This window comes from Procambarus clarkii, chromosome 35, assembly GCF_040958095.1.
Source record: "Procambarus clarkii isolate CNS0578487 chromosome 35, FALCON_Pclarkii_2.0, whole genome shotgun sequence".
NCBI classification, from domain to species: Eukaryota; Metazoa; Arthropoda; class Malacostraca; order Decapoda; family Cambaridae; genus Procambarus; species Procambarus clarkii.
In genome coordinates, this window is record NC_091184.1 from 25,444,274 (window position 1) to 25,469,833 (window position 25,560).

The 25,560-nt window shown below is 51.3% G+C and overlaps 1 protein-coding gene across 1 annotated transcript in view; it reads right to left on the bottom strand.

The window, feature by feature from the left end:
- Positions 1-258: 258 nt before the first annotated feature.
- LOC138371393 (tripartite motif-containing protein 5-like) overlaps positions 259-25,560 on the bottom strand; it is a 52,028-nt gene continuing 26,726 nt past the window's right edge. The window contains exons 3-6 of the mRNA XM_069336179.1: positions 13,637-14,338; positions 12,956-13,102; positions 2,343-2,522; positions 259-2,226 (exon numbers count right to left, since the gene is read on the bottom strand). Of these exons, the coding sequence (XP_069192280.1) occupies positions 1,714-2,226; positions 2,343-2,522; positions 12,956-13,102; positions 13,637-14,338 (1,542 nt within the window). The 3' untranslated portion in view covers positions 259-1,713. The remainder of the gene's footprint in view (positions 2,227-2,342; positions 2,523-12,955; positions 13,103-13,636; positions 14,339-25,560) is intronic.

A 25,560-nucleotide genomic window follows, 5' to 3' on the forward strand; every position in this document is an offset into this window, starting at 1 on the left:
GAACTAGAGTGGCAGCACAACACCACAGTAGTGATGGTGATGGTACAGTGAACTAGAGTGGCAGCACAACACCACAGTAGTGATGGTACAGTGAACTAGAGTGGCAGCACAACACCACAGTAGTGATGGTGATGGTACAGTGAACTAGCGTGGCAGTACAACACCACAGTAGTGATGGTGATGGTACAGTGAACTAGAGTGGCAGCACAACACCACAGTAGTGATGGTGGTGGTACAGTGAACTAGAGTGGCAGTACAACACCACAGTAGTGATGGTGGTGGTACAGTGAACTAGAGAGGTAGCACAACACCACAGTAGTGATGGTGGTGGTACAGTGAACTAGAGTGGCAGCACAACACCACAGTAGTGATGGTGGTGGTACAGTGAACTAGAGTGGCAGCACAACACGACAGTAGTGATGGTGATGGTACAGTGAACTAGAGTGGCAGCAAAACACCACAGTAGTGATGGTGGTGGTACAGTGAACTAGAGTGGCAGCACAACACCACAGTAGTGATGGTGGTGGTACAGTGAACTAGAGTGGCAGCACAACACCACAGTAGTGATGATAAAGTGAACTAGAGTGGCAGCACAACACCACAGTAGTGATGGTGAAGGTACAGTGAACTAGAGAGGCAGCAAAACACCACAGTAGTGATGGTGATGGTACAGTGAACTAGAGTGACAGCACAACACCACAGTAGTGATGGTACAGTGAACTAGAGTGGCAGCACAACACCACAGTAGTGATGGTGATGGTACAGTGAACTAGAGTGGCAGCACAACACCACAGTAGTGATGGTGGTGGTACAGTGAACTAGAATGGCAGCACAACACCACAGTAGTGATGGTACAGTGAACTAGAGTGGCAGCACACCACCACAGTAGTGATGGTGATGGTACAGTGAATTAGAGTGGCAGGAAAACACCACAGTAGTGATGGTACAGTGAACTAGAGTGGCAGCACAACACCACAGTAGTGATGGTACAGTGAACTAGAGTGGCAGCACAACACCACAGTAGTGATGGTGGTGGTACAGTGAACTAGAGAGGTAGCACAACACCACAGTAGTGATGGTGGTGGTACAGTGAACTAGAGTGGCAGCACAACACCACAGTAGTGATGGTGGTGGTACAGTGAACTAGAGTGGCAGCACAACACCACAGTAGTGATGGTGATGGTACAGTGAACTAGAGTGGCAGCACAACACCACAGTAGTGATGATGGTGGTACAGTGAACTAGAGTGGCAGCATAACACTACAGTAGTGATAGTGATGGTACAGTGAACTAGAGTGGCAGCACAACACCACAGTAGTGATGGTGATGGTACAGTGAACTAGAGTGGCAGCACAACACCACAGTAGTGATGGTAGTGATACAGTGAACTAGAGTGACAGCACAACACCACAGAAGTGATGGTGGTGGTACAGTGAACTAGAGAGGCAGCACAACAACACAGTAGTGATGGTTGTGATACAGTGAACTAGAGTGACAGCACAACACCACAGTAGTGATGGTACAGTGAACTAGAGTGGCAGCACAACACCACAGTAGTGATGGTACAGTGAACTAGAGTGGTATCACAATACCACACTAGTGGTGGTGGTGGTGCAGTGAACTAGAGTGGCAGCATAACACCACAGTAGTGATGGTGGTGGTACAGTGAACTAGAGTGGCAGCACAACACCACAGTAGTGATGGTACAGTGAACTAGAGTGGCAGCACAACACCACAGTCCACTACAGTCACCTCCCTAATGTCACTGTGGTTGACTGCTGCCCTCACCACATCCAGGCCGCTCACCACATCACCGAAGACATGTGACCACAGGTAACCATCCTGGCGGTCCCTGGTGGTGATGGTGAACTGGGCACTCCTGGGACCCCCCGGCCTCCACCTGGCCCACACAGCTCCTGCCTGGCCTGACTCCCGGTACTGCCCCTGGAGGTCAGGCAGCAGTGGGGCTCCTCCCTCACCATCATTACTCTCGTAGTCTCCGCCCTCCACCCACTCCCCCGGCCAACCCTTGTCCCACACCTCCAACAGTTTAGTGTTGCGGTAGGTGTGGCCCCGCTGGCCCGTACACAACAACACAAACTGTCTGGCCAGCGGAGTGTCAGGGGTCAGCCGGATGGTGACCCGCCCTCTTGTTGACCCCGCCCACCCGAGGTCAAGGAACGCCAGGGTGCAGGAGGGCTCCAGCACGCCCACAACCTCACTCTCCTGCAGGAAATGAAATAAATCATGCTGATAACTGTATAACAAAATGTTATCATATTAGTTATCAAAACTCAGTAAGTCAGTAATGTCAGTAAGACTAGTGAGTGTAATAAAGTAACCTGGAGGGTGTGGGCGTGGGTGGGCGTGGGCTGATGCAGGAGTGGGTGGAGGTACAGCTGTCCGTCTTGTAGAGTTATCCTGGCGGAGCGGCGGCCATCTTGGTCTTCCTGGACGGCCAACACCCGGCTAGCCTCCACCAGCCTCTTGACGGGCTCCCTCATCCTGTGGAGGTCCTCAACCTGTGGACAGTGTCAGCCCCATTATCACCTGTGGTCAATGTCAGCCCCATTATCACCTGTGGTCAGTGTCAGACCCATTATAACCTGTGGTCAGTGTCAGTCCCGTTATTTTAGACCTGTAGCTCCAGCCCCCCCTCTACTGGAAGCGGGTTGGTGCTGGACCTGAAGCTCGAGCCCCCTCTACTGGCAGGGGGTTGGTGTTGGACCTGTAGCTCCAGCCCCACTCTAATGGCAGGGGGTTGGTGTTGGACCTGTAGCTCCAGCCCCCTCTACTGGCAGGGGGTTGGTGTTGGACCTGTAGCTCCAGCCCCCTCTACTGGCAGGGGGTTGGTGTTGGACCTGTAGCTCCAGCCCCACTCTACTGGCAGGGGGTTGGTGTTGGACCTGTAGCTCCAGCCCCCTCTACTGGCAGGGGGTTGGTGTTGGACCTGTAGCTCCAGCCCCACTCTACTGGCAGGGGGTTGGTGTTGGACCTGTAGCTCCAGCCCCCTCTACTGGCAGGGGGTTGGTGTTGGACCTGCAGCTCCAGTTCCACTCTACTGGCAGGGGTTGGTGTTGGACCTGTAGCTCCAGCCCCCCTCTTCTGGCAGGGGGTTGGTGCTGGACCTGTAGCTCCAGCCCCCCCTCTACTGGCAGGGGGTTGGTGCTGGACCTATAGCTCCAGCCCCACACTACTGGCCGAAGGGTTCGTGCTGGACCGGTAGCTCCAGCCCCCCTCTACTGGCAGGGGGATGGTGATGGACCTGTAGCTCCAGCCCACCTCTACTGGCAGGTGGTTGGTGCTGGACCTATAACTCCAGCCCCCCCCCCCTCTACAGGCAGCGGGTTGGTGCTGGACCTGTAGCTCTAGCCTCCCTCTACTGGCAGGGGGTTGGTGCTGGACCTTTAGCTCCAGCCCCCCACTAGTGGCAGGGAGTTGGTGCTGGACCTGTAGCTCCAGCCCCCCTCTACTGGCAGGGGGTTCTTTCAGGACCAGTCGCTCCAGCCTCCCTCTACTGGAAGGGGGTTGGTGCTGGACCTGTAGCTCCAGCCCCCTTCTACTGGCATGGGGTTGGTGCTGGACCTGTAGCTCCAGCCCCCCCTCTACTGGCAGGGGGTTGCTGCTGGAAATGTAGCTCCAGCCCCCCTCTACTGGCAGGAGAGTTGGTGCTGGACCTGTAGCTCCAGCCCCCTCTACAGGCATGGGAGTTGGTGCTGGACCTGTATCTCCAGCCCCCTTCTACTGGCAGGGGGTTGGTGCTGGACCTGTATCTCCAGCCCCCTTCTACTGGCAGGGGGATGGTGCTGGACCTGTATCTCCAGCCCCCCCTCTACTGGCAGGGGGTTGGTGCTGGACCTGTATCTCCAGCCCCCCCTCTACTGGCAGGGGGTTGGTGCTGGACCTGTAGCTCCAGGCCGCCTCTAATGGCAGGGGGTTGGTGCTGGACCAGTAGCTCCAGCCCCCCTCTACTGGCAGGGGGTTGGTGCTGGACCTGTATCTCCAGCCCCCCCTCTACTGGCAGGGGGTTGGTGCTGGACCTGTAGCTCCAGGCCGCCTCTACTGGCAGGGGGTTGATGCTGGACCTGTAGCTCCAGCCCCCCTCTACTGGCTGGTGGTTGGTGCTAGACCTGTAGCTCCTGCCCCCCCCCCTCTACTGGCATTGGGGGTTGGTGCTGGATATGTAGCTCCAACCCTCCCCTCTACTGGCAGGGGGTTGGTGCTGGACCTGTAGCTCCATCCCCCCTCTGCTGGCAGGGGGTTGGTGCTGGACCTGTAGCTCCAGCCTCCATCTACTGGCAGGGGGTTGGTGCTGGACCAGTAGCTCCAGCCCCCCTCTACTGGCAGGGGGTTGGTGCTGGACCAGTAGCTCCAGCCCCCCTCTACTGGCAGGGGGTTGGTGCTGGACCTGTAGCTCCAGCCCCCCTCTACTGGCAGGGGGTTGGTTCTGGACCTGTAGCTCCAGCACCCCCTCTACTGGCTGGGGGTTGGTGCTAGACCTGTAGCTCCTGCCCCCCCCCTCTACTGGCATGGGGGGTTGGTGCTGGATATGTAGCTCCCTCACCCCTCTACTGCCAGGGGGTTGGTGCTAGACCTGTAGCTCCAGCCCCCCCCCCCCTCTACTGGAAAGGGGTTGGTGCTGGACCTTTAGCTCCAGCCCCTCCTCTAATGGCAGAGGGGTTGGTGCTGGACCTGTAGCTCCTGCCCCCCTCTACTGTCAGGGGATTAGTGCTGAACCTGTAGCTTTTGGCCACCTCTTCTGGCAGGGGGTTGAGGCTGGACCAGTAGCTCCAGCCCTCCTCTACTGGCAGGGGGTTGGTGCTGGACCTGTAGCTCCAGCCCCCTTTTACTTGCAGGGAGTTGGTGCTGGACCTGTAGCTCCAGCCCCCCCTCAACTGGCAGGGGGGGTTGGTGCTGGACCTGTAGCTCCATCCCCCCCACCTCTATTGGCAAGGGGTTGGTGCTGGGCCTGTAGCTCCAGCCCCCCCTCTACTGGCATGGGGGGTTGGTGCTGGACCTGTAGCTCCAGCCCCCCTCTACTGGCAGGGGGATGGTGCTGGACCTATAGCTTCAGCCCCCCTCTACTGGCAGGGGGTTGGTGCTGGACCTGTAGCTCTAGCCCCCCTCTACTGGCAGGGGGTTGATGCTGGACCTATAGCTCCAGCCCCCCTCTACTGGCAGGGGGTTGGTGTTAGCCCTATATCTCCAGGCCCCCCCCCCCTCTGCTGACAGGGGGTTGGTGCTGGGCCTGTAGCTCCAGCCCCCCCTCTACTGGCATGGGGGGTTGGTGCTAGACCTGTAGCTTCAGCCCCCCTCTACTGGCAGGTGATTGGTGCTGGACCTGTAGCTGCAGCCCCCCCCCTCTACTGGCAGGGGGTTGGTGCTGGACCAGTAGCTCCAGCCCCCCTCTACTGGCAGGGGGTTGGTGTTAGCCCTATATCTCCAGGCCCCCCCCCTCTGCTGACAGGGGGTTGGTGCTGGACCTGTAGCTCCAGGCCGCCTCTCCTGGCAGGGGGTTGATGCTGGACTTGTAACTCCAGCCCCCCTCTACTGGCAGGGGGTTGGTTCTGGACCTGTAGCTCTAGCCCCCCCTCTACTGGCATGGGGGGTTGGTGCTAGACCTGTAGCTCCAGCCCCCCTCTACTGGCAGGGGGATGGTGCTGGACCTGTAGCTTCAGCCCCCCTCTACTGGCAGGGGGTTGGTGCTGGACCTGTAGCTCTAGCCCCCCTCTACTGGCAGGGGGTTGATACTTGACCTATAGCTACAGCCCCCCCTCTACTGGCCGAAGGGTTGGTGCTGGGCCTGTAGCTCCAGCCCCCCTCTACTGGCATGGGGGGTTGGGGCTAGACTTGTAGCTCCAGCCCCCCTCTACTGGCAGAGGGTTGGTGCTGGACCTGTAGCTTCAGCCCCCCTCTACTGGCAGGGGGTTGGTGCTGGACCTGTAGCTCTAGCCCCCCCTCTACTGGCAGGGGGTTGGTGCTGGACCAGTAGCTCCAGCCCCCCTCTACTGGCAGGGGGTTGGTGTTAGCCCTATATCTCCAGGCCCCCCCCCCTCTGCTGACAGGGGGTTGGTGTTAGCCCTATAGCTTCAGCCCCCCTCTGCTGACCGGGGGTTGGTGTTAGCCCTATAGCTTCAGCCCCCCTCTACTGGCAGGGGGATGGTGCTGGACCTGTAGCTCCAGCCCCCCCTCTACTGGCAGGGGTTTGGTGCTGGACCTGTAGCTCCAGCCCCCCCCTCTACTGGAAAGGGGTTGGTGCTGGGCCTGTAGCTCCAGCCCCCTTCTACTGGCAGAGGGGTTGGTGCTAGACCTGTAGCTCCTGCCCCCCTCTACTGTCAGGAGATTAGTGCTGAACCTGTAGCTCCAGGCCCCCTCTACTGGCAGGGGGATGGGGCTGGACCAGTATCTCCAGCCCCCCTCTACTGGCAGAGGGTTGGTGCTAGACCGGTAGCTCCAGCCTTCCTTTACTGGAAGGGGGTTGGTGCTGAACCTGAAGCTCCAACCCTCCCCTCTACTGGCATGGGGTTGGTGCTGGATCTGTATCTCCAGCCCCCCCCCCCCCCTCTACTGGCAGGTGATTGGTGCTGGACCTGTAGCTGCAGCCCCCCCCCCCTCTACTGGCAGGGGGTTGGTGCTGATCCTGTAGCTCCAGCCCAACACCCTCTACTGTCAAGGGGTTGGTCCTGAACCTGAAGCACCAACCCTCCCCTGAACTGGCCGGGGGTTGGTGTTAGCCCTATAGCTCCAGCCCCCCCCCCCTCTGCTGACAGGGGGTTGGTGTTAGCCCTATAGCTTCAGCCCCCCCTCTGCTGACCGGGGGTTGGTGCTGGACCTGTAGCTCCAGCCCCCTCTACTGGCAGGGGGTTGGTGCTGGACCTGTAGCTCCAGCCCCCCCCCCGCTACTGGAAAGGGGTTGGTGCTGGACCTTTAGCTCCAGCCCCTCCTCTAATGGCAGAGGGGTTGGTGCTGGACCTGTAGCTCCTGCCCCCCTCTACTGTCAGGGGATTAGTGCTGAACCTGTAGCTCCAGGCCCCCTCTACTGGCAGGGGGATGAGTCTGGACCAGTAGCTCCAGCCCCCCTCTACTGGCAGGGGGTTGGTGCTGGACCTGTAGCTCCAGCCCCCTTCTACTTGCAGGGAGTTGGTGCTGGACCTGTAGCTCCAGCTCCCCCTCAACTGGCAGGGGGGTTGGTGCTGGACCTGTAGCTCCATTCCCCCCCCTCTATTGGCAAGGGGTTGGTGCTGGGCCTGTAGCTCCAGCCCCCCTCTACTGGCATGGGGGGTTGGTGCTAGACCTGTAGCTCCAGCGCCCCTCTACTGGCAGGGGAATGGTGCTGGACCTGTAGCTTCAGCCCCCCCTCTACTGGCAGGGGGTTGGTGCTGGACCTGTAGCTCTAGCCCCCCTCTACTGGAAGGGGGTTGATGCTGGACCTATAGCTCCAGCCCCACACTACTGGCCGAAGGGTTGGTGCTGGGCCTGTAGCTCCAGCCCCCCTCTACTGGCATGGGGTTGGTGCTAGACCTGTAGCTCCAGCCCCCCTCTACTGGCAGGTGATTGGTGCTGGACCTGTAGCTCCAGCCCCCCCTCTACTGGCAGGGGGTTGGTGCGGGACCAGTAGCTCCAGCCCCCCTCTACTGGCAGGGGGTTGGTGTTAGCCCTATATCTCCAGCCCCCCCCCCTCTGCTGACAGGGGGTTGGTGTTAGCCCTATAGCTTCAGCCCCCCCTCTGCTGACCGGGGGTTGGTGCTGGACCTGTACCTCCAAACCCCCCCCCCCTCAACTGGCAGAGGGGTTGGTGCTGGACCTGTAGCTCCAGCCCCCCCCCTCTATTGGCAAGGGGTTGGTGCTGGGCCTGTAGCTCCAACCCCCTCTACTGGCAGGTGGTTGATGCTGGACCTGTAGCTCCAGCCCTCCTCTACTGGCAAGGGGGTTGGTGCTGGACCTGTAACTCCAGCCTCCCTCTACTGGCAGGGGGTTGGTGCTGGACCTGTAGCTCCAGCCCTCCCTCTACTGGCAGGGGGTTGGTGCTGGACCTGTAGCTCCAGCCCCCCTCTACTGGCAGAGGGTTGGTGCTAGACCAGTAGCTCCAGCCTTCCTTTACTGGAAGGGGGTTGGTGCTGGACCTGTAGCTCCAGCCCCCCTCTACTAGCAGGGGGTTGGGGCTGGACCTGTAACTCCAGCCCCCCTCTACTGTCAGGGGGTTGGTGCTAGACCTGTAGCTCCTGCCCCCCCCTCTACTGGCAGGGGGTTGGTGCTGGACCTGTAGCTCCAGCCCCCCCTCTACTGTCAAGGTGTTGGTGCTGAACCTGAAGCTCCAACCCTCCCCTCTACTGGCAGGGGGTTGGATCTGTATCTCCAGCCCCCCTTTACTGGCAGGGGGTTCTTTCAGGACCAGTCGCTCCAGCCTCCCTCTACTGGAAGGGCGTTGGTGCTGGACCTGTAGCTTTAGCCCCCCCTCTACTGCCATGGGGTTGGTGCTAGACCTGTAGCTCCAGCCCCCCTCTACTGGTAGGGGGTTGGTGCTGGACCTGTAGCTCCAGCCCCCCTCTACTTGCAGAGAGTTGGTGCTGGACCTGTAGCTCCAGCCCCCTCTCAATTGGCAGGGGGGTTGGTGCTGGACCTGTAGCTCCATCCCCCCCTCTATTGGCAAGGGGTTGGTGCTGGGCCTGTAACTCCAGCCCCCCCTCTACTGGCATGGGGGGTTGATGCTAGACCTGTATCTCCTGCCCCCTCTACTGACAAGGGGCGGGTGCTGAACCTGAAGCTCCAACCCTCCCCTCTAGTGGCAGGGGGTTGGTTCTGGACCTACAGCTCCAGCGCCTCCCTCTACTGGCAGGGGGTTAGGGCTGGACCAGTAGCTCCAGCCCCCCTCAACTGGCAGGGGGTTGGTGCTGGACCTGTAGCTCCAGCCCCCCTCTACTGCCAGGGGGTTGGTGCTGGACCAGTAGCTCCAGCCCCCTCTACTGCCAGGGGGTTGGTGCTGGACCAGTAGCTCCAGCCCCCCTCTACTGCCAGGGGGTTGGTGCTGGACCAGTAGCTCCAGCCCCCTCCACCCTCTACTGCCAGGGGGTTGGTGCTAGACCTGTAGCTCCAGTCTCTCTCTACTGGCAGGGGGTTGGTGCTGGACCTGTAGCTCCTGCCCTCCTCTATTGTCAAGAGGCTGGTGCTAAACCTGAAGCTCCAACCCTCCCCTCTACTGGCATGGGGTTGGTGCTGGATCTACAGCTCCAGCCCCCTCTACGGGCAGGGGGTTGGTGCTGGACCTACAGCTCCAGCCCCTCCCTCTACTGGCAGGGGGTTACGGATGGACCAGTAGCTCCAGCCCCCCTCTACTGGCAGCGGGTTGGAGCTGGACCTATATCTCCAGCCCCCCCTCTACTGGCAGGGGGCTGGTGCTGGACCTGTAACTCCAGCCCCCCTCTACTGCCAGGGGGTTGGTGCTGGACCTGTAGCTCCAGCACCCCCCTCTACTGGCAGGGGGTTGGTGCTGGACATGTATCTCCAGCCCCCCTCTACTGGCAGGGGGTTGGTGCTGGACATGTATCTCCAGCCCCCCTCTACTGGGAAGTGGTTGGTGCCGAACCAGAAGCTCCAACCCACCCCTCTACTGCCAGGGGGTTGGTGCTAGACCTGTAACTCCAGCCCCCTTCCACTGGCAGGGGGTTGGTGCTTGACCTGTAGCTCCAGCCCCCCCTCTACTGGCAGGGGGTTGGTGCTGGACCTGTAGCTCCAGCCCCACTCTACTGGCAGGGGGTTGATGCTGGACCTGTAGCTCCAGCGCCGCTCTACTGGCAGGGGGTTGATGCTGGACCTGTAGCTCCAGCCCCCTTCTACTGGCAGGGGGTTGGTGCTAGACCTGTAACTCCAGCCCCCTTCTACTGGCAGGGGGTTAGTGCTGGACCTGTAGCTCCAGCCCCCCTCTACTAGCAGGGGGTTGGTGCTGGACCTGTAGCTCCAGCCCCACTCTATTGGCAGGGGGTTGGTGCTGGAGCAGTAGCTCCAGCCTCCAGCCTCCTACGAGGGGGCCTCGTAGCCTGGTGGATAGCGCGCAGGACTCGTAATTCTGTGGCGCGGGTTCGATTCCCGCACGAGGCAGAAACAAATGGGCAAAAGTTTCTTTCACCCTGAATGCCCCTGTTACCTAGCAGTAAATAGGTACCTGGGAGTTAGTCAGCTGTCACAGGCTGCTTCTTGGGGGTGGAGGCCTGGTCGAGGACCGGGCCGCGGGGACACTAAAGCCCCGAAATCATCTCAAGATAACCTCAAGATAACCTCCCTCTATTGGCAGGGGGATGGAGCTGGACCTGTAACTCCAGCCCCACTCTTCTGGCAAGGGCTGGTGTTGGAGATGTTGCTACAGCCCCCCCTCTACTGGCAGGGGGTTGGTGCTGGACCCGTAGCTCCAGCCCCCCCCCCCTCTACTGGAAAGGGGTTGGTGCTGGACCTCTATCTTAAGCCCCCCTCTACTGGCAGGGGGTTGGTGTTGGACCTGAAGCTCCAGCCACCCTCTACTGGCAGAGGGTTGGTTCTGGACCTGTAGCTCCAGCCCACCTCTACTGGCAGGGGTTTGGTGCTGGACCTGTAGCTCCAGCCCCCCTCTGCTGGCAGGGGGTCTGTGCTGGACCTGTAGCTCCAACCCCCCCCCCCTCTCTCCCAACTGGCAGGGGACTGGTGGTGGACCTGTAGCTCCAGCCCCCCTCTACTGGCATGTGTTTGATTCTGGAACTTTAGCTCTAGCCCCACCTCTCTAGTGGCAGGGGGGTTGAAGCTGGACCTGTAGCTCCAGCCCCTCCCCTCTACTGGCAGGGGGTTGGTGCTGGACCTGTAGCTCCAGCCTCACTCTACTGGCAGGGGGAGGGATGGTGCTGGACCTGTAGCCCCAGCCCCCTTCTACTGGCAGGGAGTTGGTGCTGGACCTGTAGCTACAGCCCTCCCTCTACTGGCAGGGGGTTGGTGCTGGACCTGTAGTTCCAGTCCCCCTCTACTGACAGGGGGTTGGTGCTGGACCTGTAGCTCCAGCCCCCCCCCCCATCTACTGGCAGGGGGGATGGTGCTGGATCTGTAGCCCCAGCCCCTTTCTACTGGCAGGGGGTTGGTGCTGGACCTGTAGGTCCAGCCTTCCCTCTACTGGCAGGGGGGGATGGTGCTGGATCTGTAGCCCCAGCCCCCTCTAATGGCAGGGGCTTGGTCCTGGACCTGTAGCTCTAGCCCCCCCCCCCCCTCTACTGGCAGGGGGTTGATTCTGGACCTGTAGCTCCAGCCAACCACTATACTGGCAGGGGGTTGGTGTGGGAAATGTAGCTCCAGCCCCCCCTCTACTGGCAGGGGGTTGGTGCTAGACCTGTACCTTCAGCCCCCCCTCTACTGGCAGGGGGTTGGTTCTGGACCTGTAGCTCCAGCCCACCTCTACTGGCAGGGGGCTGGTGCTGGACCTAAAGCTCCAGCCCCTCTCTACTGGCAGGGGGTTGGTTCTGGATCTGTAGCTTTAGCCCACCTCTACTGCATGTCAAGGATTTGGGAATAATGATGTCCGACGATGTAACATTTAGGGAGCATAACCAAGCAAATATCGCATCAGCCAGAAAAATGATCGCGAGAACTTTCAAATCCAGGGATCCCATCACAATGGTTGTACTCTTCAAGTCACTTGTGTTGTTCCGTCTCGAGTACTGTTCAGTACTCAGTCCCCCCTTTAGAGCAGGAGAGATTGCTGAATTAGAGGGAATACAGAGAACATATACGGCACGCATAGACGAGATAAAACACCTAAATTATTGGGATCGTCTCAAAACTCTCCAAATGTACTCTCTAGAAAGGAGACGAGAGAGTTACCAAATAATATACACACTGAAAATACTGAAGGGTCAGGTCCAAAATGTACACAGTAAAATAACAACATACTGGAGTGAACAATATGGAAGAAAATGCATGATTGGACCAGTGAAGAGCAGGGGTGCCATAGGCACAATCAGAGAACACTGTATAAACATCAGAGGTCAGCGCTTGTTCAACGTCTTCCCAGTGATTATAATAAATATTGCCGGAACAACTGTGGACATCTTCAAGAGAAAACTGGACGGTTTTCTAAGAGAAGTTCCGGATCAGCCGGGCTGTGGTGGGTATGTGGCCCTGCGGGCCGCTCCAAGCAACAGCCTGGTGGACCAAAATCTCACAAGTCGAGCCTGGCCTCGGGCTGGGCTTGGGGAGTAGAACTCCCAGAACCCCATCAACTAGGTATCAACCAGGTACTGGCAGGGGGTTGGTGCTGGACCGCTGGACCTGTAGCTCCAGCCTCACTCTACTGGCAGGGGGTTGGTGCTGGACCTGTAGCTCCAGCCTCCCTGTACTGGCAGGTGGTTGGTACTGGACCTGTAGCTCCAGCCTCCCTGTACTGGCAGGGGGTTGGTGCTGGACCTGTAGCTCCAGCCTCCCTGTACTGGCAGAGGGTTGGTGCTGGACCCGTAGCTCCACTCCCCCTCTACTGGCAGGGGGTTGGTGTTGGACCTGAAATTCCAGCCTCCTCTTCTGGCAGGGAGGTTTATGCTGGCATTGTCTGGGAGTTTGTTGGCAGTTCTAAGGCTTCAGTCTCTTCGAACCCAGCAGTGGTCTGTTTTGGTTCACTGTCTTCCTGAATGCTTTCCCGGTTGGTTGGTGGAGTGTCACCCGCTCTCTGTGCCTCTGTGAGGGGAGCCAGGATCCCGGGTTCAATAGAGGATCACAGGTTCAATCACCATGCAGGACAGAAATGGTTCACATGCTTCCTTTCACCTGATAGGTCTGTTCACCTACCAGTAAATATTTATCCAGGAGTTAGGCAACTATTGTGCATTGTATGTTAAGGAAAGTCAGTAGTTGACCTTGGGGAACCTCGATAAACCTAAGAACAGGCTTCCTCTCCTCAAAACGCAACTCAATATCTTGTGATATGACCTATGAGAGGAAATCAGAAACTTACTGTTAATTGCTTCTGGTGGATCTCTCCAGTGATTTCCTGAACTTTATTCATGATGCTGGAGGCTGAGTCTCCCAGGTGTACGGTGTCAGCTGTGGCACCTGTCTCTGTGGTCATCATCTCCAGGGCCTCCCTGATGGTCTCCTGCACCTGTCATTACCAACACAAACATTAATGGTGGAGGCTGAGTCTCCCAGGTGTATGGGGTCAGCTGTGGCACCTGTCTCTGTGGTCATCATCTCCAGGGCCTCCTTGATGGTCTCCTGCACCTGTCATTACCAACACAAACATTAATAGTGGAGGCTGAGTCTCCCAGGTGTACGGGGTCAGCTGTGGCACTTGTCTCTGTGGACATCATCTCCAGGGCCTCCCTCATGGTCTCCTGCACCTGTCATTGCCAACACAAACATTAATGGCGGAACCTGGCTCTGAGTAAATGAAGCATCAGCCTCTGAGTAAAGTAATTTGACAATATAAGTAATGTTTTTCTACACTGACCACAGTGTAGAGAAACACCAAGATGACAGTTGACTTTATTAATAAAAATGTTTCAGGTGTTAGAACAAAAAGTTTCCTATATATAAAGTCTACTCTCATCTTGATGTGTGTCCATGTCAAAAGTGTTTATATAGAGGCAATACTACACTCAGTTGGGTGAGAACAATGTGACCTTCAGCAGCGTACCTTCACTGAGGTGTGGACAGTCTTGACATCTGGGAAGAGTTCCTGGCACTTCCGGAGCCAATTTTCTACCTCCATGTTGCATTGGTCAACTTCATTGATGGTCATGAATACTTCCTGTGCTGTGTTGACTGTGTTGAGGCTCCCCAACATGGCCTGCAGCTGAGTCTTCCCTTCCTCTCCTTGTGTTGTCATATCCACCACACTGGTATCCTCCAGTTCCAAGAGTTTCATTGCTGACTTATTCTGCTCTACCAGAGCATAGAGTCTGTCCTGGAGCTGGAGGTGATGAGTCTTCCAGTCCCCCAACTGCCCCCGGTACTCCCCCAGCTGGGACAGTACCTCTTCACAGCTAGTAATGAGGCGGCTGATGCTGCTCATCTGCTCCTGCACCATGGAACGTAATGTCTTACTGATGCCTTTGGCAGAACCTTCATAAGGTTTTGCTGGCACTACTTCCTCAGTTGTTAGCTGGATATTTTTGAGTTTCCTAACTAAAGCCTCCACAGCATAGTTAATTGGGAACTGAGTAGAGGCTGTGGCAGCGTGCTCGGCACGGCAGCTGGGGCAGGTCAGCTGACCATTCTTGATAGCATTGTCAATACACTGGGAGCAGAATGTGTGGCCACATGGCAGTGTGCGAGGTCGTAGCCGATTTTCGGCATAATCGTTAAAACACACTGAACATTCCTCTGGCTTGTTATCCTGTGGAAAAGAATATTTAGTTTGCTAGATGTATTTACAACTAAAACTAATATTACAGTACTTTATTTACTAATACAAATTACATATTTTTATACATTCTTTGCATTAGCTATTTCAAAGCAGGGTTAATATTACTGACAGATTAACACATTCACAGCAAGGCCAATATTTTTTATAAACATATCCCAGAGTATGGGATAATATATTTTGGTAACACATTGCAGCAGCAGGGCCGTATATAAGTTTATAAGCCGTACCCAAGAGTACAGACTAACAAAACCCGTCCTTACTTTATTATGAATAATGGAAGGAAATGTATGTATCGTATGTGATAATGGGGGAAGGACCAAGTATTCTTAGTCTAAGTTGGACAATAAGTACACTGTGGGTTACATCTTAACACATGGGTTTTATTGAACAACTCTGGATTATTTTACACTTACTATGGGAACACACAATTACGTTACAGGACTGTTGAGATTGAGTGATACTCTTCACCAAACATAACCATGATGGATAAATTGACTATTGGTCTCACACAAATCTGGGCTTAGTCGATTTGGTGGTGATAAGACCACCAGATCTTATCTATTTGATTTATAAAGTACAGTATATATATATATATATATATATATATATATATATATATATATATATATATATATATATATATATATATGTCGTACCTAGTAGCCAGAACGCACTTCTCAGCCTACTATGCATGGCCAGATTTGCCTAATAAGCCAAGTTTTCATGAATTAATATATTTTCTCTATTTTTTTCTTTTGAAATGATAAAGCTATCCATTTCATTATGTATGAGGTCAATTTTTTTTTATTGGAGTTAAAATTAACGTAGATATATGACCGAACCTAACCAACCCTACCTAACCTAACCTAACCTATCTTTATAGGTTAGGTTCGGTTAGGTAGCCGAAAAAGTTAGGTTAGGTTAGGTAGGTTAGGTAGTCGAAAAACAACTAATTCATGAAAACTTGGCTTATTAGGCAAATCGGGGCTTGCATAGTAGGCTGAGAAGTGCGTTCTGGCTACTAGGTACGACATATATATATATATATATATATATATATATATATATATATATATATATATATATATATATATATATATATATATATATAGAGGGCGAGGCCTAGGGGACGGACGTGTGGCGGAGGAGCTGCTGCCTTCTCAGCCATTACCCTGAGACATCTTGGCCTCACCGTACCAAGACTCAACCATATTCACCGTGTATACACCAAGCAGACGTGGAAGTGGCCGAAAGTGCCTACTGTGTACCATCTATGTGAAAACTTATCAAAACAGGTGGGTTGGCAGTGTGGAGTCATGGAGGCTGGAGTGAGGGGCCAGGATGGACCCTGCAGGCCTCCCATAGTGAGGGGAGGTGGGGGGTGAGTGAGGGGTGTTGTGTGGTCAGGAGAGAGAGGTGGGGGTTACGCGTGTGCCAAATAGTGTTTTGTGTTTTTCTTTTTTGAAAGTTTTGTTGAACAACTTACGTTGTCAGCGATAATTGGCGCAACATATCTATTATACTGTTAGTACATCACACGTGCAGTGAGTCAGATTACAAGTGTGTGATTCATTCATTATTGTGCAGTGATATACGGGGGAATTATACCAGTGTTATACGGGGGAATTATACCAGTGTTATATGGCAGTGATATACGGGGGAATTATACCAGTGTTATACGGCAGTGATATACGGAGGAATTATACCAGTGTTAGTGTCGCCCTGACCCCCGCCTCCACCCAGCGCCCAGGCCGGGAAGTACCTGCTCTCCCCCTACTTCCTCACCCCACCACGTCGCCTCCCCACCCACGAGGCCACCTTGCCACCCGCCCATAGAAGCCGGGAGGCTCCCATGTGTGTCTACACCACCCACCCACCCAATGTATACCCACATATTGTGTAGTGGGTGTATACCCACACTTTGTATAGAGGTGGTATATGTATTACCACTCATCTGAGTAGTAAGTGCCACAGCCAGCTGATCATCCCCCCAGCCTCCAACCGCCGCCCACCCTCCAGTCTCCACCCTCCCGCCCTGCGCCCGCCCATGTCGCAGCCCTCAACAGACAGCCACGCTTCTCCAAGCCAAGATGAGCCATCAAGCAGGGGTAGACACGGTAGATGTCAGACGTGTGACAGGGTATGCTATATCCGGTTGAGGGATGATAATGTGCGCATTCATTACCACAACGGAGCCAGGTGTTTGGGTTCTGAGCGCCCTCCCAGGGAGAACACCAATCAACAGCCCACACCGCCCGTAAGGCAAAACACCTCCCAGACCTTCATTCCCACAGAAAATTAATTAGAAGCTATCAAAGCAACATCGGCCAGAACCTTGCACCACATCCCTAAAGCAGCCCGCCCCCATGCAGCAGCCAAATTATCTGCCCTCCTGAGAAAGGTCAACGACTCTCCTGGAACGACTCAAGCATGGCACAACCTCCTAATGTTTGGCAACATATGTCTAGCCACCCCTGCAAGGAGAGACAAGACCTTAGCTGCCTCAGTCATCAAAGCTATAAATGATTTTCCCAGGGAGGACAACCAGGTGCACCTTCCCACTCGCGCGAGAAACACCCACGGCAGGAAGAGCAACAGTGGCATATCCGAGACATCAAAAATCAGAACATCAGTCACCAAGAAAATAGAAGAAGGAAACACTATTGGCGCAATACGAGTCATCACCAGTGAGGACTCAATTGCCGACAGAGATGCAGCAACAGCTCAAGCCCTAAGGGAGAAACACCCACCCAGGGCTCCGCGTGAGGACGACATTGTACAAGAGGGGGCTACCAGAGCAGAACCTCTATGGGTGGCTGAATCTGTGGTCCATAAAGCAGCCATGTCCTTCCCTACAGGATCAGCAGGTGGGTTCACAGGACTAAAACCCAACCACCTCAAGCAAATGCTCAACCCTGCACTGGGTGACATTGCAAAGAACCTCTTGGTGGAACTAACCAGATTCACCAACACATGTCTAGCTGGCAACATACCAGCGTCCATAAGACCTATCTTTTTTGGATCATCTCTCTGTGCTCTAAAGAAAAAGGATGGAGGGATCAGGCCAATAGCTGTGGGCAATTCTCTCCGGCGTCTCGTCGCAAAGGCAGCTGCAAAAACAGTTAGTGATGCAGCAGCCAACATGCTGAAGCCAAAACAGCTTGGGTTTGGCATTCCACAAGGGTGTGAGGCGGCAGCCCATGCAGCTCGAGCCTTCATCGCCAACATCACAGACGAAAAGGCCCTTATCAAGCTAGATTTAAAAAATGCCTTCAATTTGGTGTGGAGGGATGCTGTACTCCATGCGGTTCATAGTCATTTCACTTCCCTCTACCCTTTTGTACATTCATGCTACAGTATGGATCTTAAGCTACTTTTTGGCGAACATGAAATTGACTCGCGAGAAGGCGTCCAACAGGGTGACCCTCTTGCTCCTCTCCTTTTCTGCTTAGTCATCAAACAAGTCACAGAGGTCCTGTCCAGCGAGCTTAACATCTGGTTCTTGGATGATGGTACCCTAGCTGGTTCCCAAGACTCCCTCCTGGAGGACATCAGAAAAATCCAGGAGCAAGGTGCAGTTTTAGGCCTCACCCTGAACCCTTCTAAATGTGAAATAATATGTTCCAACCAGGGCATCGTAGAGAGAATAGAGGGTCTTCTGCCAAATATCCATAAAACTAAACCTGAAGACAGCACACTCCTAGGAGCTCCCCTGGGGTTGAAAGCCATCGATGAGGTCCTTGATAAGAAAATCGCCGACCTTAAGAGGATGAATGGGAGGATTGAGGATATTGATGCTCATGATGCACTCTACCTCATCACCAGATGTCTGTCCCTCCCCAGCTTAACCTACTTTCTGAGGTGTTCACCATCTTACAGTAGCCAAAAACTAAGTGAGTATGACCGGTTACTGAAATCAATGCTAGAAAAAGCCCTTAACCTCTCTCTCGATGACCTACAATGGAAACAAGCCTCTCTTCCCGTAAGACTTGGGGGCCTCGGAGTTCGAACAGCAACGCAAATCGCTGTTCCAGCCTTCCTGTCCTTATCAGCATCCGACGACCTTGTGAAGGAAATTCTACCTGCCCACTTACTTCAGCTGGCAGGTGTACATGATCCCAATTTTACACGCTGTGCCACAGAGTGGGCCTCTCGTGCAGGCCAATCACCTCAACCACCATCCCCAAAAGCCCACAAGCAATCCAGCTGGGATGGCCCCATTGTAGACCAAGTTGCTGCAGAGTGCCTGGGTGCTGCAACAACACAACACGACATTGCTCGCCTCACAGCAGTAGCAGCACCACATGCAGGGGATTTCCTGTTAGCAACCCCAATGTCGGCAACTGGCACGCGTCTCACACCACATGCCCTCCGAATTGCTGTGGCCCTCCGCTTTGCTGCCCCAATCCACACCAGATATAGGTGTATTTGCGGCGAGGTGGTGGCTGACAGGTACGGCCACCATGGCCTACTCTGCCAAAGCACAGGGGGATGGCACTCGAGGCACAGTGAAGTTAACGACATCATCAAGAGGAGCCTCACCACAGCTGGATGCCCAGCTGAAAGAGAGCCCCGTTACCTAACGCCCCGTAACTCTGATGCTCTTATTGGTCGCCCGGATGGTATCACAGTGAACTCCTGGAAGAATGGCAAGCAGTTGGTATGGGACTACACGTGCGTATCAACCCTGGCTAGCACCTACATTAACCTCAGTGTTGCACAACCAGGTGGCGCTGCCACCCACAGGGAAGCAGCCAAATCCCGTAAGTATAGAGAACTGGATCACCACTACAATTTTGTCCCCATTGCTTCTGAGACACTTGGCACCTGGGGTAAAAGTGCTACCAGTTTTTTGAAGGAACTGGGTTCTAGGCTCATTGAAACGACAAGGGACCCAAGAGCTGCAAGCTTTCTTTTCCAGCGCCTCAGTGTGGCGATACAGAGGGGAAATGCGCACTGCATCCAGGGTTCCTGCCCGCCATCTGAGGAGCTGGAGGAACTCGACAACCTATGATAACCATCTTTGTAACCCATATGTAACTCTTTTTTTGTAACAAAGTTCAAATAAAGTAAATATATATGTGTACATACAAAAGAATGGGGGTGGTAGGAGAAGATAATATTAGTGTTCAGTGAGAAACCACAAGGTCTCCTCTGAATACTTTTTATTTTCTTCTCCGAGGCTATGGGTCCCCACATTGGCACCAGAGGTGGTACCCTCACAAACTTTCTATATATATATATATATATATATATATATATATATATATATATATATATATATATATATATATATATATATATACACACAATGGGGCCTCGACTTCCGATGCTAATCCGTTCCCAGAGACGGATCGTAAGTTGAAATATCGAAAGTCGAAGCGATTTTTCCCATAAGAAATAAAGGGAATTGAATTAATCCGTTCCCCACCCTCCAAAATATTAACATACAAATACATTTTATACTGAATACAATGTTTTTTTCTAACTACAATACAGTACCAAAGTTTCTCTTACCTTTATGGAGGGCTCTTGATAGCGTAGGGAAGATGGTGATGAGGGGGGAGGAAGAGAGTTGTTACTGTTTGGAAGGGGAGTCCCCTTCCATTATCACATCAGGCAGTGATGTTTTCTCTGGGGTACTCTCTCTCCTACGTTTTGCCTGAATACCACTAGAATCTGGTTATGATTCAGTGCTTGTTTGTCTCACTACAAATTTGTCAAGAGGCATTTGTTGTTCCCTTAATTTTAACATTTGTCTGTAATGATGCATCAGTGTCATTGAGTAGGTTAAGGCAACGACCAACTGCAGCTTGATTTGGGCGAGTCGTTTCAGCAAAGGTTTGCAATTCTTCCCATGCTGCACACATTTTCTTAATTGTTGAGGAAGAGACATTCTGTACTCTTGTATCTGCTATATGCTCATCCTTACATGGGTTTTCATATGTTGAGCCTTACCACTGACTTTCCTGGGACTCATGGCAAGGTATATAATAATTACTTTAATGTTCAAAATGCAAAAAATCACCACAAAAGCGGAATTTCTTATAGGCGCGATCATCACTAAGCGAGCAGCTGTAGTAAACTGAGGCAGGTTGGCCGCGTGACTGGGAACCAATCGCTCGGTCGACCAGAACATGTACCAACAAATATCGTAAGTCGACGACACCATCGGATGTCGAGTCGCATTTTTTTATGAAATTTACATCGTAACTCGAAATTATCGCAAGTAGGGGCAATCGTATGTTGAGGTGCCACTGTATATTATATATACAGTAGAACCTCTATTAACGAGTTTAATCCGTTCTGGCACCGAGCTCGTTACCTGGAAAACTCGTCTTTGGAAACAAATTTCCCCATTTAAAATAAAGGAAATAAATTTAATCCGTTCCACTCCCAAAAACATCCATACTTGTATGACTTTTTTTTATGTAAATATAATACTGCACATGTAAATATAAATGTTTTGTTGTAGTGTTTTATTATTTACTTTACCTTATGAAGAGTAGTTGCTGGCTTGAGGGAGACGATGGAGAGGTGGGAAGGAGGAGAGGGGTTATGGTGTGGAAGGAGAATCCACCTCTGAGTCAGGCGAACTCTCTCTTCTTGGGAATTTCACTCAAATTTCATTTCAAATGTCACACAAGGATGCGTTAGACCAGCACCAAATAAAAAACTACGTTGATTACACTTGTTGTGTCAACAATATAATAGTCTTACCACGAAGATACAATACAATGCCGTTTTCTCAAATAGGCAATGTGGTTATTAAAGAAAACGGAAATTTCATGGCAAACATGTATACAATCCCCAAGTCGATCGGATAAGAATTGGATTTTATAGAAATATTTGCTCAAATGATGCTTGAGCACGGTGTTTGGGTGCATTCAAGAGAAAAAAAGTGTGTTACGTTCAAGCGACATATACCTGCGAAAGTGATAACACTTTCATAAAGTGTTATCACAAAGTGATAAATTAATTAAACATTTTCACACACTGGGTTGTCACTGCTTTATCAGGGCAGCTTTTCCAAGAATGCGTTCACCTTTTCAAACATTCCAAACACTTCCCTGATCTCAGTGGAAGAGGCAGCATCCTCCCTTACCTCCTCATTCCCTTACTAATGGTGTAAATTGTTGATGAGGACCTGCCATACTTCCTTGTGAGATCAATCACACAGACACCACACTCATGCTTTGCTATAATTTCCTTCTTGAAATCCATAATAATTGTGTCTTTCTTCCTCTTGAAAACACTATCTTTAGCAAGCAGCTTCTTTGGAGACATCGTGTGTTACAAATTGTAGTCGCAAAACCACTAAAAACCCAAAGAAAAGCTCAAATAAATGAAGAGGGATGCTTGTCGTGTGAGATACAACAACAACACTGGCGTCGGAGGCGTCCGAGAATTTGCGAGAACCCGCGAGACGCTAGGAAGCGCCATGTGGTTTCACTCGTTAATAGAGGCGAGCTCGTCAATAGAGACAAATTTGCTGCGAGTGGCTTGCTCGTTACTGGAAAAACTCGTTAATAGAGCCACTCGTTAATAGAGGTTCCACTGTGTATATATATATATATATATATATATATATATATATATATATATATATATATATATATATATATATATATATATAGATAGATAGATAGATAGATAGATAGCGGGCAGTGTGTATCGTGATCTGGCCTGTACTCCTCTTGACATACCAGAAAACATTCTAAGGAAACTACTCCAAGCTTGTACTAAAGAGGCACCCTTCTTGAGCCTGGATGGGCACATGTATAAGCAAGTAGATGGGGTCGCTGTGGGTTCTCCCCTAGGTGTTCTGTTTGCAAACTTCTACATGGGTACCATCGAACAAAAGGTCTTAGTCGACATGAACTTGAAACCGGCCATATACTGCAGGTATGTTGACGACATTTTTACTCAGGTACCCGAGGTCAGACATCTGCAGGAGCTGGAGGAGCCATTTGAGCGAAATTCTGTGTTGCGTTTCACCTACGAGATGGAGAAGGATGGGAAGCTGCCCTTTCTAGATGTAACAGTCATGGAAAGGAGCGGAGGTTTCCACACTGCAGTCTACACTAGAGAAACAAACATAGGAATGTGCCTCAATGCCAATAGTGACTGCCCAGACAGGTACAAGAGGAGTGTTGTTAACGCTTATGTCGACCGTGCTCTCAGCCACAGCTCAGGATGGAAGCAAGTCGATGAAGAACTTTATAGGGTAAGGCAGGTCCTAGTCAACAACGGCTTCTCCAATGGTTTCGTTGAAGACATCATAAGAAGGAAGGTGAAACGCCATGCAACCTCTGAAGAGACAACTAACACAACACCTGTACCCCCTATTAGACTTTTTTACAGGAACTTCTTTTCCACAGCTCATAAAACGCAGGAAAGGGTCCTGAAAGATATTGTTAATAGAAACGTTATCCCTACAGACAAAAATCAGAAGATACAATTGACGATTTACTATAAAACCAAGAAAACTGCCATCCTACTCATGAGAAACTCTCCAGACACAAAGCAGAACGGTTTGAAAGAGACCAATGTCGTCTATGCCTTCAAATGCCCACTTGGGGACTGTAAGCCTCAAAGAACTCAGTATATAGGCAAGACAACAACATCTCTTTCCAGGCGATTAACGATACATAAGCAACAGGGCTCCATTAAGGAACATATAATCTCTTCCCACAACCATACCATCACCAGAGAAGTCTTAACAAAAAACACGGAAATCATCGATAGATACACCGATAGCAGGCAGCTTGATATCTGCGAGGCACTACACATTAAGAAGTCAACACCAGCAATCAACAGCCAATTAATGCACAACTATATTCTACCCACTTCAAGACTCCGCACCAATATAGAAGCATCAAGAAATATGGGCCAATAGGCCCTTTGCATTTACTTCCATTCTTCCCCTTTAACTTTACCCAATATTTCGTGTTCTATCTTGTGTTGAAAGTTTGTTTTCACCTCATCCAAAACTGTTGTAACATATCACCTCACCCAAATGCAGGTATATAAAATGAAAAGCCATTTGAATTATAGCATAGTAAGAAATCTGTTTAGTGTTTGCAGGTTATAGTTGTGTGTGTGTAAACTAAAGTCTTTGAAAATGTAATAAGTTATTACGAAACGCGTTCAAGTGTGGCGTCAGACTAGAAATAAAAATGAATTTTGGAGAACTGATTTTTCAATTACCATCGACAGTGAAAAGAAACATAAGAAATATTGAGAAAATTCGTGTTAGAATTATTAATCTTACTTTTTCGGTCATATTTAATAATATATGTCTACAGGAAAGAATGCTACCAAAATATACTAATATATATATATATATATATATATATATATATATATATATATATATATATATATATATATATATATATATATATTAGTATATTTTGGTAGCAGTCTTTCCTGTAGACATATATTATTAAATATGACCGAAAAAGTAAGATTAATAATTCTAACACGAATTTTCTCAATCTTTCGTACATTACGCTTCACTGTTGGAGGTAAATCAAAAATCACTTCTCCAAAATTCATTTTTATTTCTAGTCTGACGCGACACGGGCGCGTTTCGTAAAACTTATTACATTTTCAAAGACTTCACAAATACACAACTGATTAGAACGTATCTCTGATTTTATATCTACATTTGAGTGAGGTGGGAAGGGTGATGTGGCATTAACACAAGACAGAACAGGAGGGGATATTAATAGGGTATTAAAAGTATCAACACAAGACAGAACAGAAACAATGGGTATTGAATAGAAGTGTTTGTAGAAAGCCTATTGGTCCATATTTCTTGATGCTTCTATATTGGAGCGGAGTCTTGAGGTGGGTAGAATATAGTTGTGCAATAATTGGCTGTTGATTGCTGGTGTTGACTTCTTGATGTGTAGTGCCTCGCAAACGTCAAGCCGCCTGCTATCGCTGTATCTATCGATGATTTCTGTGTTGTTTACTAGGATTTCTCTGGCGATGGTTTGGTTATGGGAAGAGATTATATGTTCCTTAATGGAGCCCTGTTGCTTATGCATCGTTAAACGCCTAGAAAGAGATGTTGTTGTCTTGCCTATATACTGGGTTTTTTGGAGCTTACAGTCCCCAAGTGGGCATTTGAAGGCATAGACGACATTAGTCTCTTTTAAAGCGTTCTGTTTTGTGTCTGGAGAGTTTCTCATGAGTAGGCTGGCCGTTTTTCTGGTTTTATAGTAAATCGTCAGTTGTATCCTCTGATTTTTGTCTGTAGGGATAACGTTTCTATTAACAATATCTTTCAGGACCCTTTCCTCCGTTTTATGAGCTGTGGAAAAGAAGTTCCTGTAAAATAGTCTAATAGGGGGTATAGGTGTTGTGTTAGTTGTCTCTTCAGAGGTTGCATGGCTTTTCACTTTCCTTCTTATGATGTCTTCGATGAAACCATTGGAGAAGCCGTTATTGACTAGGACCTGCCTTACCCTACAGAGTTCTTCGTCGACTTGCTTCCATTCTGAGCTGTGGCTGAGAGCACGGTCGACGTATGCGTTAACAACACTCCTCTTGTACCTGTCAGGGCAGTCGCTGTTGGCATTTAGGCACATTCCTATGTTTGTTTCCTTAGTGTAGACTGCAGTGTGGAAACCTCCGCCCTTTTCCATGACTGTTACATCTAGAAAAGGCAGCTTCCCATCCTTTTCCGTCTCGTAAGTGAAACGCAGCACAGAACTCTGTGCTCTGTGTTACGAGACGGAAAAGGATGGGAAGCTGCCTTTTCTAGATGTAACAGTCATGGAAAAGGGCGGAGGTTTCCACACTGCAGTCTACACTAAGGAAACAAACATAGGAATGTGCCTAAATGCCAACAGCGACTGCCCTGACAGGTACAAGAGGAGTGTTGTTAACGCATACGTCGACCGTGCTCTCAGCCACAGCTCAGAATGGAAGCAAGTCGACGAAGAACTCTGTAGGGTAAGGCAGGTCCTAGTCAATAACGGCTTCTCCAATGGTTTCATCGAAGACATCATAAGAAGGAAAGTGAAAAGCCATGCAACCTCTGAAGAGACAACTAACACAACACCTATACCCCCTATTAGACTATTTTACAGGAACTTCTTTTCCACAGCTCATAAAACGGAGGAAAGGGTCCTGAAAGATATTGTTAATAGAAACGTTATCCCTACAGACAAAAATCA